At 43.1% G+C, this 14,415-nt stretch overlaps 1 protein-coding gene across 2 annotated transcripts in view; it reads right to left on the bottom strand.

The window, feature by feature from the left end:
• The window catches only part of HIBADH (3-hydroxyisobutyrate dehydrogenase), a 98,574-nt gene that overhangs the window by 13,537 nt on the left and 70,622 nt on the right, over positions 1-14,415 (bottom strand). For both annotated transcript variants that reach the window (XM_028526197.2, XM_036010461.1), the window contains exon 5: positions 908-1,041. In XM_028526197.2, coding sequence (XP_028381998.1) covers positions 908-1,041 — 134 coding nt within the window. The remainder of the gene's footprint in view (positions 1-907; positions 1,042-14,415) is intronic.

Here is a 14,415-nt window from a genome sequence, read left to right as displayed (position 1 = left end):
TAAAATCAGACATGATGGGAAACAGGGATCTGTTCCGAGTTTCCGAGTGGAGATGCGCTATGATGATACAAACATCCTGATGGAGTTGGTTTCAATGGAGCTGGGCAGAGTGGTGGCCCGGGATCGGAGACCCATCAGGTCTCTGCGCAGCACGTGAGGTGGGAGGCAGTGGGAGAAGCCTGGATCAGGTATAACATCTATCTGGAATGGACGAGGCGGTCCACAACGAGAGCTGCCGAAGCAAGAACCAACAGAACTGGAAGCCTGACTGGACACAGGAGTGGAAACAACAGACACATCAGAGACCACACCACAGCCTTGAGTCAGGATCAGGCGGGTCCCCAGGGTCAGGACAAAGCATGAAGAGGAATGAGTGTGTGTGTCTCCTGGGTGACAGAGAGACAACCAGCTTGATTTCAGAGTTCCGAACTTTCATTCACCTCTATTGGAACAGAAAGTTGATGTAACACATCCCTAAGTGAAAACTTTTTGGTTTTCAAGAAAAGATTAAAGCGCAGAGGTTGTATCTATCTGACTGTGCTGCAAATAAAGCTATTGTGAGTAATTAGAAAATCAGAAGGAAGATAATAGCAACTCAGGCCCTACGAGCAGTACAAACAGTAACAGTTTTAAGGATGAGCTCAGTGGTCACTGGGCTGGTAAAAGTCAAAATCTGAGCGATGGAACTTGGTATCTTTCTTAATAAGTTAACTGATGGAAGTCTGCTTAATTCCAACAGGAATGAAGACAAATTAACGGAATCCAAATTAGCTGAAGAAAACGTGAGCAAACCAAGGATGCACAGATTAAACAGGGGAAGGGGGAGTGGGAACTCGGTCAGGAGTGAGACGTGAGCACCGGCGACTCCACACACCGCAGGGCAGGCCTACCAACAGGGAAGCCTTACCTGCCCAGTCCCCACAGCACCACAGTACACCACGTTGGCGCCCATGCAGCCCAGCAGCTCCTGGGCCGCCGCGAATTCCTCTTCGACTCCTCCCACCATGAATGTGAGGTTCCCAGACCGAGCAGCTCCCACACCTGAATGGTTTGGGGGAGAGTAAGATTAAATTAGATGCAACCCCCAAACTGAATGAAAACATCTTGCTTCCAAATTATATTTGTCAGGCATGTGCAGGATACCCTAAACTTCCCCTGGAATATTTTAAAAAGCAAGGACAACATTACGTAGGTTCATCATAAACCAAAGGGACTTACGGATTTACTCAAACTGTCAACTTGTCTTACATATTTGGGCACAATCGTGGAACAGGAATGAGAATTTGCAATGTGGATTTTGCCATTCCCATGCATCCCTCGTTCTCCTAATAAATGTAATCAGTGACAGAAAGTATCTGAAAAAGGTCACCTGTGTCTGGACCAGCATGAGGGCAGCCGGAGGAGCTTACCGCCCATGTGTGAATGTGGGGTCTCTGGCTCACTCCCTGGCTCCCCACACACGAGCTACAGAAGCGACCTTTCTCCCCAAACAAGTAGACACTTCAGTAAGAAACTGGTTGCTGCCTGGCTGGCGTAGCTCAGTAGATTGAGCGTGGGCTGCAAACCAAGGTGTAGTTTTGCAGGTTCGATTCCCAGTCAGGGCACGTGCCTGGGTTGCAGGCCACGGCCCCCAGCAACCACACATTGATGTTTCTCTCTCTCTCTCTTTCCCTCCCTCCCTTCCCTCTCTAAAAATAAATAAATAAAATCTTTAAAAAAAAAAGGAAAACGGTTGCTTATTTAGACTGATTACTTTGATGTGCACTTTCCAATATTATCCGATTTTTCTTTTCCCTCCTGCTATCCACCTTTTGAGCAACTCCTTCCTAGTGATGTGAACAGGAAGAAGAAATAAACTTTCACACTGGCATGGCCATTCCTTAGCACAGTTTCACAGGGGTCTGACGCGTGTTCGTTAATTGAAGTGATTGAGGAAAAACAACGTCTACTTTAGCACAGACAGCATGGCCTAGACCCATCCTAGCAGGGGCCTGTCAGGCTTCACTCATCTACGTTCTATTAACTGTAAAATAAAGCCAGGACTATTACTACTATTTTTAGTATTACAGAAATCTTAACTCATCATTGTCAAGTTAGGTTTTGTTGTTCAAAACCAGGAAAGTATTCGGAAGAGCTACACTAGGACAATTTCTGCCTATAGAACTTATTTTACAGGACGGTCAGGAATAAAGAAACCCTAATTGTCTGCTCTGTGAATCAAATCTGGCCATTAGAACAGACAGCTGCAAGTAATGGCCTACTTTTGAATTTAATTTATTCAATGAAATACACAGTTTTTATGTGTAAAAAGCTCAAGTGAGGAGAGCCCTATTTCATTCAAATTGTGAATATTTTGCAATTGCCAAATCAAGTAGCCTTTCCATTTTACAGGTCATGCTATTTTTAACTAATTATTAAAAGCAAGAGAAGTCAGCATTATGTTAGCCAGACAATTTTGGAAGAGGGAGTATCCACATCTTATCCAAGCCTGGGGTGCTCACACGTATGGTAAAATTACATTACTTCATAATGTTTTCAGAGGCATTCTGGAATTCATTATGTCTAAAACCCCAATTATAACCAATGCTTTTAATTAGCCAATCTGTGTCATTTGAATATTCTGATAACACTGACTTTTAAGTGACTATTATTTTCTTAGTTTCTAATTTACTTCGGCAAGATGGTAGATCATTAATGTTTTACAATTAGTTTTCTCAATTTCTAAAGCCATTCTTGTCCAAACCACGGAACCGCCCTTACTTCTAATCCTGTTGATCTGACCCAGGGAAATTAGGCAGACAATCTAAGTCAAAGCTTACAGACAAACTCGGCACTATCCATCACAGGTCAACTGCTTGGTGTCTAGATTACAGACTGCTAAATAGCTTCGCAGAGTCATTTATTAAAAGAAAAATTAATGCTGACAATGGTTCTCAGCTGGTTAACCTTTTGACAGGTACACTTTCTCACTTGTTCAAACACATATTTCAAAAAGAAGAAATAAGTTACTTAAGCAAGAGAAGTCCACAAAAGAAAGAATGATTCATCTTTTGATCCAGAGGTCTACAGTATTTCCTCTCTTTCTTGCTCTCAGTGCGGTGGTCTAGTTATTTTAATCATAGCCTATATTCCACTAGGAGGGGCTGGCTAAACTGGCTAATTCTGAAGTTCGGACATTCCTTGGGACCAGATCTCACCTCTCCATGCACATACCTCTCTCTGCCCACACAACATTATCAGAGCCTAGTCCCACTGCAAAGGCACAATTAAGACCCAAATTATCCTAAAATACGTGCAACCATTTTGAGCTTAGAAAATAGCATCTAGAAACCTGGGACTCTTAGGCTATGTAAGACTCTTACAGATTACGGAATACATTGTACACATTTTAATGTTTATAAATAATAAACAATAAATAACCTTACTACATTGTCATGCAATTTTAAATAATTCAAGTCCCCTTCCCCAAATAGAAAAACATGGATAGCCCTCAGCCATACAGCGCAGTTGGTTAGAGCACTGTCTTGATATGCCAAGGTTGTGGGTTCGATTCCTGGTCAGGGCACATACAAGAATCAGCCAATGAATGGATAAAACAAGTGGAACAACAAAATCAATCTCTCTCTCTCTCACACAATTAATTTAAAAAAAAAAACATGAAATACACACTCAGGCAGCTGCTTGAACACTGGGAGAAATATTTATTTTGCTGTTTATTTTAGTAATTGTATATATAAACCCAAAGTACATCCAGTGCTTAATTCTATTACAGCACAATACTGACTGAACTTTATTACAATCTTTGGGTTTGTTACCCGATTCCTCCATTACAGTATCAGCCCTTACAAGGTCAGCATTGGGGTGTATGTCAGCATTCCCGCTCGCTATCATGGTGCGGGGTACATGCAATAGCTGGCTGTTCGGTAAACAAATTCATGAACCAGGTAGAGGGAGTAAAGGATCCGGAATGGAGTTTCTGGTTAGGGGATGTGCCACTTGCTGGCTGTTATTATAAACAAATTACTTAGCTTCTCTGAGTCTCAGTGTAAAAACATGGGAAAAGTATTCATTAATAACTTCTTCACAGAGCGGCTATGAATATGCAAGGTCTGTCCAGAAACTATCCAGCCATGTACTATGACAAATAGGGACATTTACTGAAGACACAAGAAACACTGCACATAAGACAATGACCCCTCAGTTCCCTTCAAAGTAGGCACCTCAGGACCTCACACAGTTTTCTCAATCACCATCAGATGCCCCATCATATTTTCCTGAATCTCATCGAAGGTCTGAAATCCTGTCCTTTCAGAGGTGATTTTACTTTGGGGAAAAGCCAGAAGTCACAGGCCACCAAATCTGGGCTGTAGGGGGGCTGGGTCACCTGGGTGATTTGATGTTTTGCCAAAAAGCCCTGCACAAGACGTGATGCATGAGCGGGCTTATTGTCGTGATGAATCTGCCAATCACCAGTTGCTCGTAGCTGTGTCCTTCTGAATCATCCAAATAGTTTCCACGGGGAATGTTCAAGCCCAACACAAAATATGACGCAGATCTGTTGCTCTACTTGCTCAGTCATTCTACATGGGACAGCCACACGGCACACATGCTCACTCGGTGGTGTCCACCACCCCCACTGACTAGTGCAGTGAAGTCGTCCCTGTTCACACATGGACATTCCAGTCCACTCTCCTTGGCTGCCAGGTCACACTGATGTCGCACCAACAGTTTTCATTACATTAACAATGGCTTGAATTTTTCCAGGCAGACCTCCTATGAACACATGCTATAAAACATAAGATGCTATTAAAATATAAAATATAAGATGCTGAAAAAAATATAAGATGCTACTACTTTATAACTTGAGCTGGTGATGTGGGAGTTTTAGTCCTCAAGTCCTTTAGAATTTGGTTATCTAAGTCGTTGGCTTCTCGGGGGTAATTTTAGCCTTTCTGGCTAAGTATTAGCTGTCTTGGACTGAACTTACTAACAATGGAAGCAGGCTGGCTCAGGTGAGGAAACACTCAAGTGGTCCATAGTCAGTGATGTTATGATTACAGTGGAGTCCTGACCGGTGTGGCTCAGCGGATTAAGCGCCATCCTGCAAACCAAAAGTTTGTCCGTTTGATTCCCAGTCGGGGCACATGCCTGGGTTGCAGGCCCAGTCTCAGGTTGGGGGTGTGCTGGAGGCAACCGATGGATGTTTCTCTCTTGCTTTGATGTCTCTGTCCCTCTCTTTCTCCCTCCTTTCCCCTCTCTCTAAAAATAAATGAGTAAAACCTTTTTTAAAAAGATTACAGTGGAGACCACCTGTGAAACCTTTCAATGGCAGCATAGTATATGGAAAAGTGACAAAAGTGCTGCTCTTGTTTGGTTTTATTCACTTAACAAACTAAGAATCGAGCCCTGTGGATGAACAGCCCATGCTCCTGCTCCTAAAAGTGACACACCTGTGACGCAACCTCTCTCTCCTCACTCCCACCCTGCACTGGGCCATCACTGTCCCTCGCCTGGATCATTCCAACAGCCGCCTTCTTGACCTCCCTTTGGCTCTCGCCTCCAGTCTATTCTCCATACGGCAGCCAGGGGGGTCCTTTTAAAACATGATCTAGTTCATCATGTTTCTTCCCTACTCTCAGGCCTCCAACAGCGCCCCACCGTCTCAGTACAAAATCCTAAGTCCTACACAGTCCCACCTGATGTGGCCATTGGCTACGTCTCCTACCTCATTTCATACCATTCTCTTCAATCTTCACTGCTCTCCAGCCACCCTGGCCTCCTTGCCGTTCCTGAAGCAGGTCAAGGGCCTCCCCATCTCAAAGCCGTGCACCTGTTGTTCCTTTTGCCTGGAATATTCTTTTCCTGGATGTCCGTGACTTGTTTCCTTCCCTTCACTCAGGTTTCTTCTCAACCTTCACCTCTTCAGAGAGGCCCTGCCTGACCAATCAAATAATCATTTTAGATTATTTGAGGTACCCATCCCTACCATTTTAGGTACCTATCCCTCCCTATCCCCTTTTCCTGTTTTAACTTTGTTCACAGCCTGTATTATGTACCATCTGCTCACAAACACCTCTACTCCTCTGTTTCTGGCCTGTCTCCCCCAAGTGAGAACTAGCTCCATGACGGCAGTGACCCTGTTGGCTCCTCCACCCCACGGTCACAGTGTCTGGTGCGTAAGGGATGCTCAGTAAACACAGTCTTTGCTCAGAGAGAGAGAGAGAGGCGGCGGCAACGGGAGAAAGAAAAGCAAGGACGTGGATGACCGCGGTGCTGCGTGATAACTGATCTCAGAGATGCACGCCAGATGTCAAGGACCATGGACAAAGCATGTGTCATTGCATCAGTCACGAAGCGCTCCTTGACCTCTATGAAGTTTCCATCTATGAAGTGAGATGGCTGAACAAGATTACCACTGAGCTACTTTCAAGCTTCTGAAACTCTGTAATTTGGGATTCTCAAGTTTGTATACATCCAGTCCCTCACGCTTATCATAATCATACTCAACACCAAGGCACATTTCATTTTATACAGACAATATGTAAATAGTTCCAAACAAGGGGAAAGAATCAGAAAATGAATTTCCTTGCGTAACTACATTAATTATGTCTGAACGCCTGTGGGTGCCTTTACTGCTCCACCTAACGCTTTCCCGGGATGATGCCCTCGGGGTTCTCCCCCGTGACCTGAGCACAAGGAGAGCTGACCTCAGCTGTACAAACGAACGAAAAGGCAAACGTCCAAACCATTCAAAACGGGTGGCGGACAGACATCTATGGTTTCTCTCGGTAGTCAGGTTTGATTTCGGTCAACCTTGCAGTGGAGAAGCACTTCGAGTCTAATTCAAGCCTCTAGGTCAGCCCTCCCCCAATCCCCTACTAAAATAGGCATCATAAGAAGCCTCCATTATCTAAACTTTCTTCCTTTTTTCCTTTCTTCCCACTCATACTTAGAGTTGGCAGTAAAAAAAAAACAAAACAACCATTTGAAATCCATTCTTCAATGGTTCTCAACTCTGGGAATGAGGAAGAAACGATCCTTGCCTTCAGGAGTTTGAAAACTAGTGTTTGTGACGGTAGTGGGGGGCGGGGTGTATCTGTGTGTAGAGACGGAAGAAGAGATAAGGCAAATACACAACTATGAATAATAAAAGGGTTAGAACTCAGGCTACAGGAGGGGTGTACATACAGTTGTACAAAGGTGCCAAGAAGAAAATGCCACCAAGTATCTATTCAGTGCCTTTAACAACTTGCAAGATCTTTGTGCTAGGTGCAAAGCACCTAGGAGTAGCACCTAGGAGCACCATTCGAGGAGTAGACCTATTTTAGGAATCAAAAATCAGGACCTGTTTTCTGGTATTAGGTGATCTGAAATACGGCTATTCCAGAAAGTCCAAAATGGAAGGTCATGGTAGGTAAAAAGCACAGTCTTTGCCCTCAAAAGGTCTAAAATATAATTAAGGGGAAGAGATATATACTCTGAAGCACATGCCAAAAGGCAACATCAGGTACCAAGTGACAGGTGGAGGAAGACAATCGCCACCAAATCCTGATTCCCCCTTTCCTTCCCTTTTTCAGGGTCTGTCATTGAAAGAATAACGAATTCTCAGGAAAAGAAATCGAGGGTGAAAAAGGAATTGAGAAATTTTTCTTTGAGAGTAAGGGTCTTGCTTCAGAGTATAAGATCTAAATCGTTCAGCTGTGGGTAGCCTGTGAAAACGTTGATGATATTGGTGTTCTGAATGCACCTGCAAGCTGTGTTCACCACATTTCACAATCACGCGAACCTGGCCAGTAGTTTCCTGTGTCTGATGAGCAGACATGGAGTTCCGCCTGTTACCTCACTGCACGTAACATCCTACGTTTCTTCACAGCAGATACGAGTGTGTTTATGAAAACAAAACAATCAGAAAACTGAAAATAAGAATTAAGAACAAAATAAAACCACAAGCCTGGACGATACATTTCAAATGTGGATCCGAGGAACTCTGAGGCCTTGGCAAACTCTACTGGGGAAGGGGATAAAGCAGCCTCAAGGAGAACGTAACTCTTCCTTGAACCGAGTTACACATTTCCAAAAATTCTCATTTGGAACTTTATGAGGGAGGCAGTAAATGAAGCAATGGACAATGTTCTTCATATTTTTACATCAAAAGGAGTGATTTTTAAAAAGATTTTATTTATTTTATTTTTAGAGAGGGGGAGGGAGGGAGAAAGAGAGGGAGAGAAACATCAATGTGCCCCTTGTTGGGGGCCTGGCCTGCAACCCAGGCATGTGCCCTGACTAGGAATTGAACCGGTGACCTTTTGGTTCGCAGGCTGGTGCTTAATCCACTGAGCCACACCAGCCAGGGCAAGGAGTGATTTTTTTTTTTTTCAAGATAAACCGAGTTAAAACTCAGTTCTTGCTTTACATCGTCTTCTGGCTAATCTTAGCCTTGTACCTGTAATACAGGTCAATATTCACATTAAATCAACTCTTCCGATGTTTGTGCTTATCGATCTCCCAATCCACGCAGTTCTATTTGATTTAAGAACCAAAATGGACGATGCATCAACATGAGCACACCAACAGCTGAAGACATTTATTCAGTATTACTCACCATTTCTACATAGTCTCCGAGTTCCTATTTTCTTCCATTAAGTAGACGTTATTCTTTCTGAAGCACTTGCACGTTTTATGTTCCAGCAAAAAGGAAAACTATATAACCCATACATCTTTCATTCTGAGTCATAAGAAGCAATAACGTTCTCTTTTCTCTCTCTAAACCGTTTCTGATTTTTTAAATTTTTATGAACTCTAACCACTCCCCTGGTTTCCTCATCTACCCCCTGCAGCGAAAATCACGGCGCCGTAGACGCTGAAACACGTTGCAGCGGTTGGAGGGCACAGTGATGCCTCACACACCCACGCCTCTCCTGGGCTGTGCCCTCGTGTGGGAGTCCCTTCCCTTCCCTCTTTGCCTGGCTAGCTCCTGCTTATCTTTCAAGACTCAACTCATGTTGACTTGGAGAAGCAATTCATGGCCATGACTCCCTCTCTTTATTTTTATAGCATTCCTCATGATATCTCTAATAAAGCACTGATGCTAATCAGTGATTTTTCTGGTGCGCCTTGGTAAGATCCTTCTGGGCGTGAGCCGTTGGAATCCTAGCACCCAGCATACAGCGCGTCTCTGATAAATGGTCACTGTCCTTGTGGGAGGCGGAGAGAAGAAATCAATGATTAATGATTAATAAAATGACTGAGAATACTAACTAATTCTACCAGGAATACTAACTAATTCTAGGTCAGGCAATGTTTTCTAGCATATCACAGAAGCTCACACTTGGAGGAGCACGATTCTCCACGTGGGGAAATGGCACTTTCTCTTACGGCTGTGCAGACATGCGTGAGCATAAGTGCGCGTGTATGAAGACGTTATCACAAAGACTTAAAAATGAAGAACATAAAATCTGAGTAAACAGATCTGGGGTGAAGGTCATACCCTTGGACAAGTTACACCTCTCAACCTTGATCCCTCCACCTGCACATGGTGATAAAAAAACACTTGCCATACTTCCTTTGAAGCTCAAATGAAAGAATGCATTGAGAAGATATTTTACATAGTTATTACACAAATGTTATAAAACACTGAAAGAGAACAAGTAAATTTACTTGGTTTGAACATGTCAGTCTTTGGCCTAATGGTAACAAAGAACTGAAATTTGAAATTCCGCCTTACTGAGAAGGTGAACCAAGGGTTTTGACAGAAAAACTATTGTACAAGTGTTGATAACTTAGAATAACCGTTTATGAGTGACGAATAAGGAGATCATTTTCAATTCTATGACTGCTGGAAAGAGACCTGCAAATCCAAAGAGGGAAGAGTTGGAAATCTAAACACTACATCAAATTAGGTATGTCTTTCAACACTGTAAAAATCTTGCCACCAAAGCACTCTCATTGATATATAGCAAAACACAGTAAATCACTTAATTTACTCAAAAGAACCTAAATGTTTTAACCAGCCTGCCATCAAAAGAGATCAGGAAGAGGACCGATGGGACTTGGGCTGCAATGTGAGCCGTCTTTAAAATGCAATTGTTCTAATCATTTTCTACAGATGCAGCCTCACACGGGGCTGCTGTCACAGGGACCATTTACGCCTTGTTATGGTGTCTCTATTGTTTACCAGCGACATTCGCAGAAAAAGGCGACAGCTGGGACAGAAAGCTGCTACTCAACGAACAATATAATCCCGTGAAAGTAATCAACAAATTTAAGGGTGTTAATTAACTTTACACTTTATCATGTTCAATTAGTTGTCCTTTCTAGAAAAGATTGCCGTGCACAATCAGTTTAGAGCGTGCCATGTTTGATTTGTAAGTGATCACTGTTTCTGTTTCAGGGTGCATGTCAGATGTTCTCCTGGGTTTTGGTGACACAGATGGATGGCTCTGCACATGTTAGGGGGTGATCTGGTTTAACATAAGCCAGCATAACATAACCCCTTGTTAACACTGTTTCTGGTATTATCCGAGCTGGAAACAGAAGAGCAAAACCACTCGCAGTGCTGTTTTGGAGCCAGATGAACAAAGTTCGGTCAGTTTTTCTTGAAGTAAACACAGACACAAACACATGGAAAAATAAGCCATTTTTCATCATTATTTTTTTAAAATAAGGCTTGTCTTTCAGGGGCAGGTTTGGGATCATTTCCTCCCAGCAAGACCTCGGAGCCCTGCTCCTGATGCAGAGAGCTCCGCTGGGCCCCGGGCTTTACACAATGCGGATCGCCCTTCTCCCGTGGCCAGTGGACAAGTGCTGGGGGTGTGCTGTGAGCTAACGGCTGGCACTGAATTCTAGAATGAGACTTTCAAGTCCAGAAGCTATATTTTATAAGTGTGGAAAACCTCCAAGGAAGTGTATTAATCTATGAATGCAATGTGCCTTTTCTCCTACCTTTAATGCACCTGTTCCTACGTGCTAATAAGACAAGGAAAAGCTCATGATGGAGTGACAATATTTTCAGTATTGCATTTTAATGAAAGTCACTGCAGTTCCTCTGAATTTATAGAGAGTTGCATCAAAATATTTCATAAGTCACTGATGAGGTGAACAAAAGCTGAAACTAAGATTTGGCAGGTGCCTATCTTTAAGAAAACAAAAGCAAGGGACATGCATCTATCTCTTTAAATGGTTTCTATCTCTTAAAACACACAGCACAAGCACACACCCATCTGCACAGGGTTTTGACACATCTTCATAAAGCTACTCCTTGCTCTCCTAGGCCAGCTGTTTCCTGCATAATATAAATTAAAAACATAAATAAACTATGGCTGGTTAGCTAGTTTAGCAGACACAAGGACAAAGCTGAACTTCTACAAAATAGAAAAGTTGTTAACTCTGAAAGCTAATAATGTCCTAAGTTAAATATTAAAGAAGGAAATTATAGGCTATATCTGAAACAGCTGAAACCACAATACACGGCAGCAGAAAACATTAGTTTTCTGCAGAAGATCTGCAGGGAGAAGGGAAGCGGTCGATAGATCCTTAAATTGGAAGCAATAGCTGTTCTTCTATCCCAAGTTGGCAGCTGCTACATTTGCAGACCTGGTTCATTATTTACCCATAATGACCATCAAGCTGCAGTCAAAGTCAGATGACAACAACTGTCAGCAGCTCTTTTAATTAGCCTTATTTGAATTCAGATAAATATCACAATAGACCTGCTTATGCTGAAAGAGCAACAGAATGCTCCGCCTGGTGCTGGGTGCGCATGAGCAGGACCTGTGCGGTAAGGGAAGCCCGAAGCCATCAGACAGGAGTGCAGACCGGGGTTTTGAAAGGGTGGGTGGGGTAAATCAGGGAATGCAATGGTTTGCTTTCATTTTGAAAATCCCTTGAAAAACAAGTTCTGTGACTTTCACCCCAGAAGCACAAGGCTCCTGAAAGGTGCGTTATCTGGAGCCCAGGGGAAAAGTTAACACCCTCAGAGAATGTGATTTTCAAAATTCCGTCTTGTAGATAATGTCTCTTTCAGCTCGAATGCTCATTTTTAAAAACCAAATAAGAAATCGTGCATCCAACAGCTTGCAGCCTTAATGTCCTTCTATTTTACTTTAAAAGTCACATAATTTGCGACCTTTTTCTGTGACAGGAATCAGGTATTTTCCTATACATTTTCTACACATTTCCTGTATTCAGCACTAACAGTCCCAAAGTAAAACAAGGCTAATAAATGACCCAAGGTTCTGAGCAGTCTGATCACTGCCGTATTCCACTCCACTCTGGGCATTCTCCCTGCTCCAGTTTGCTTGAGAAGAAAAGCAAGTGTAATGATCATCTGCCCTCTATTTTACAGAGAATTGATTGTTCACATATAGCTTTGGGGGGAGGTAAAAAGAAGGGTAGAGATTAAGGGAGGATGAGAAAAAGCAAGATGATAACCTGGTAGCCAATCAGAGTACATTGAGAATAACAAGCCACTAAAGAGCTGATAGGCTACAGGGCACTGGGAGTTACCCTCTCTGCGGACCACTCAGGAGTCCCTTGAGAATCCAGACCCTCGGATTTGGGGATGGGCAGAGCTGAAAAAGTGGCGCTTCCAAATGTAAGCTGGACTTCGTCCACTCGATTTGTTCTAGGCCCTTGGCTATTAAGTATCCTTTAGCAACCATCTCTTTTTTAAGTATATTTTATTGATTGTGCTACTACAATTGTCCCATTTTTTTCTCCCCTTTATGCCCCCCCCAGCATGCTCCCCCCTTTAGTTCATGTCCATGGGTTGTACATGTAAGTTCTTTGGCTTCTCCATCTCCTACACTACTCTTAAACTCCCCGTGTTTATTTTGTGCCTACCATTTATGCTTCTTATTACCTGTACCTTTTCCCCCATTATCCCTCTCCTCCTCCCCACTGATAACCCTCCATGTGATTTCCATTTCTCTGATTCTGTTCCTGTTCTAGTTGTTTGCTTAGTTTTTGTTTTTTAGATTCACTTGTTCATACTTGTGAGTTCGTTGTCATTTTACTGTTCATAGTTTTTGATCTTCTTTTTCTCAGGTAAGTCCCTTTAACATTTCATAAAATAAGGACTTGGTGATGATGAACTCCTTTAACTTGACCTTATCTATAAAGCACTTTATCTGCCCTTCCATTCTACATGATAGCTTTGGTGGATAGAGTAATCTTGGATGTAGGTCCTTGCCTTTCATGACTTGAAATACTTCTTTCCAACCCCTTCTTGCCTGTAAGATTTCTTTTGAGAAATCATCTAATAGTCTAATGGGAACTCCTTTATAGGTAACTCTCTCCTTCTCTCCTGCTTTTAAGATTCTCTCTTTATCTATAATCTTGGGTAACTTAATTATGATGTGTCTTGGTGTGTTTCTTTTTGAATCCAACTTTTTTGGGACTCTTTAAGCTTCCTGGACTTGCACGTCTAGTTCTTTCACCAGATTGGGGAAGTTTTCCTTCATTATTTGTTCAAATAAGTTTGAACAAATTCAATTTCTTGTTTTTCCTCTTATCCTTCTGGCACACCTATGATTCAGATGTTGGAACATTTATAGTTGTCTCAGAGGTTCCTCAGCTTTTCCTCATTTTTCAAAATTTTTATTTCTTCATTATGTTCCAGCTGGATGTTTATTTCTTCCTTTTATTCCAAACTGTTGATTTGAGTCCCAGTTTCCTTCCCTTCACTGTTAGTTCCCTGAATATTTTTCTTTATTTCGCTTTGCATAGCCTTCACTTCCTTTATTTTGTGTCTGTACTCAATCATTTCTGTGAGTATCCTGATTACCAGTGCTTTGAACTATGCATCTGATAGGTTGGCTATCTCTTCATCACTTAGTTGTATTTTTGCTGGAGCTTTGATCTGTTCTTTCATTTGGGCCATATTTCTTTGTCTTGGTGCACCTGTTACATTGTAAGGGGCAGAGCCTTAGGAATTTGCCAGGGCAGGTGCAACCCAGGTCACTGGCATTGTGGGAAAGGGGTCTGAGAGGGAACAATGCTGCTTGCTCGGCTCTCACCCCACTTTCCCTCACTTACCCCATTACCCACTATCAGATTGTACCCTTTCAGGTGCTGATTCCTGGGTGGGTGGGCTTGTGTGCATTTCAGGACCCTATGGGTCTCTCCAACTGACACTCCTGTGAGGCTGGGAGTTTCTCCTGCTGCCTCAACCCCCACAGGTTTTTACAGCCAGAGGTTTTGAGGCTTTACTTCCCCTCACTGGAACCCTGGGTTATGCAATCTGTCTTGCTCCCCAGCTGTTTATCCACACGCAAATGTGAGACTGCCTGTTGTGCCAGTTGCTGCCTCACCTGGTCCACCAGCCAACCCCTCGCCCACCCCGTTCTGCCACCAGCCGCAGCCTTGCTGTGTGTCCTCTCCACCCCGGCTGCCCACCTCCGCCCCTCCCACCGGTCT

Source organism: Phyllostomus discolor, chromosome 10, assembly GCF_004126475.2.
Source record: "Phyllostomus discolor isolate MPI-MPIP mPhyDis1 chromosome 10, mPhyDis1.pri.v3, whole genome shotgun sequence".
Classification (NCBI taxonomy): domain Eukaryota; kingdom Metazoa; phylum Chordata; class Mammalia; order Chiroptera; family Phyllostomidae; genus Phyllostomus; species Phyllostomus discolor.
This window is presented reverse-complemented; position numbering and strand designations above follow the sequence as displayed.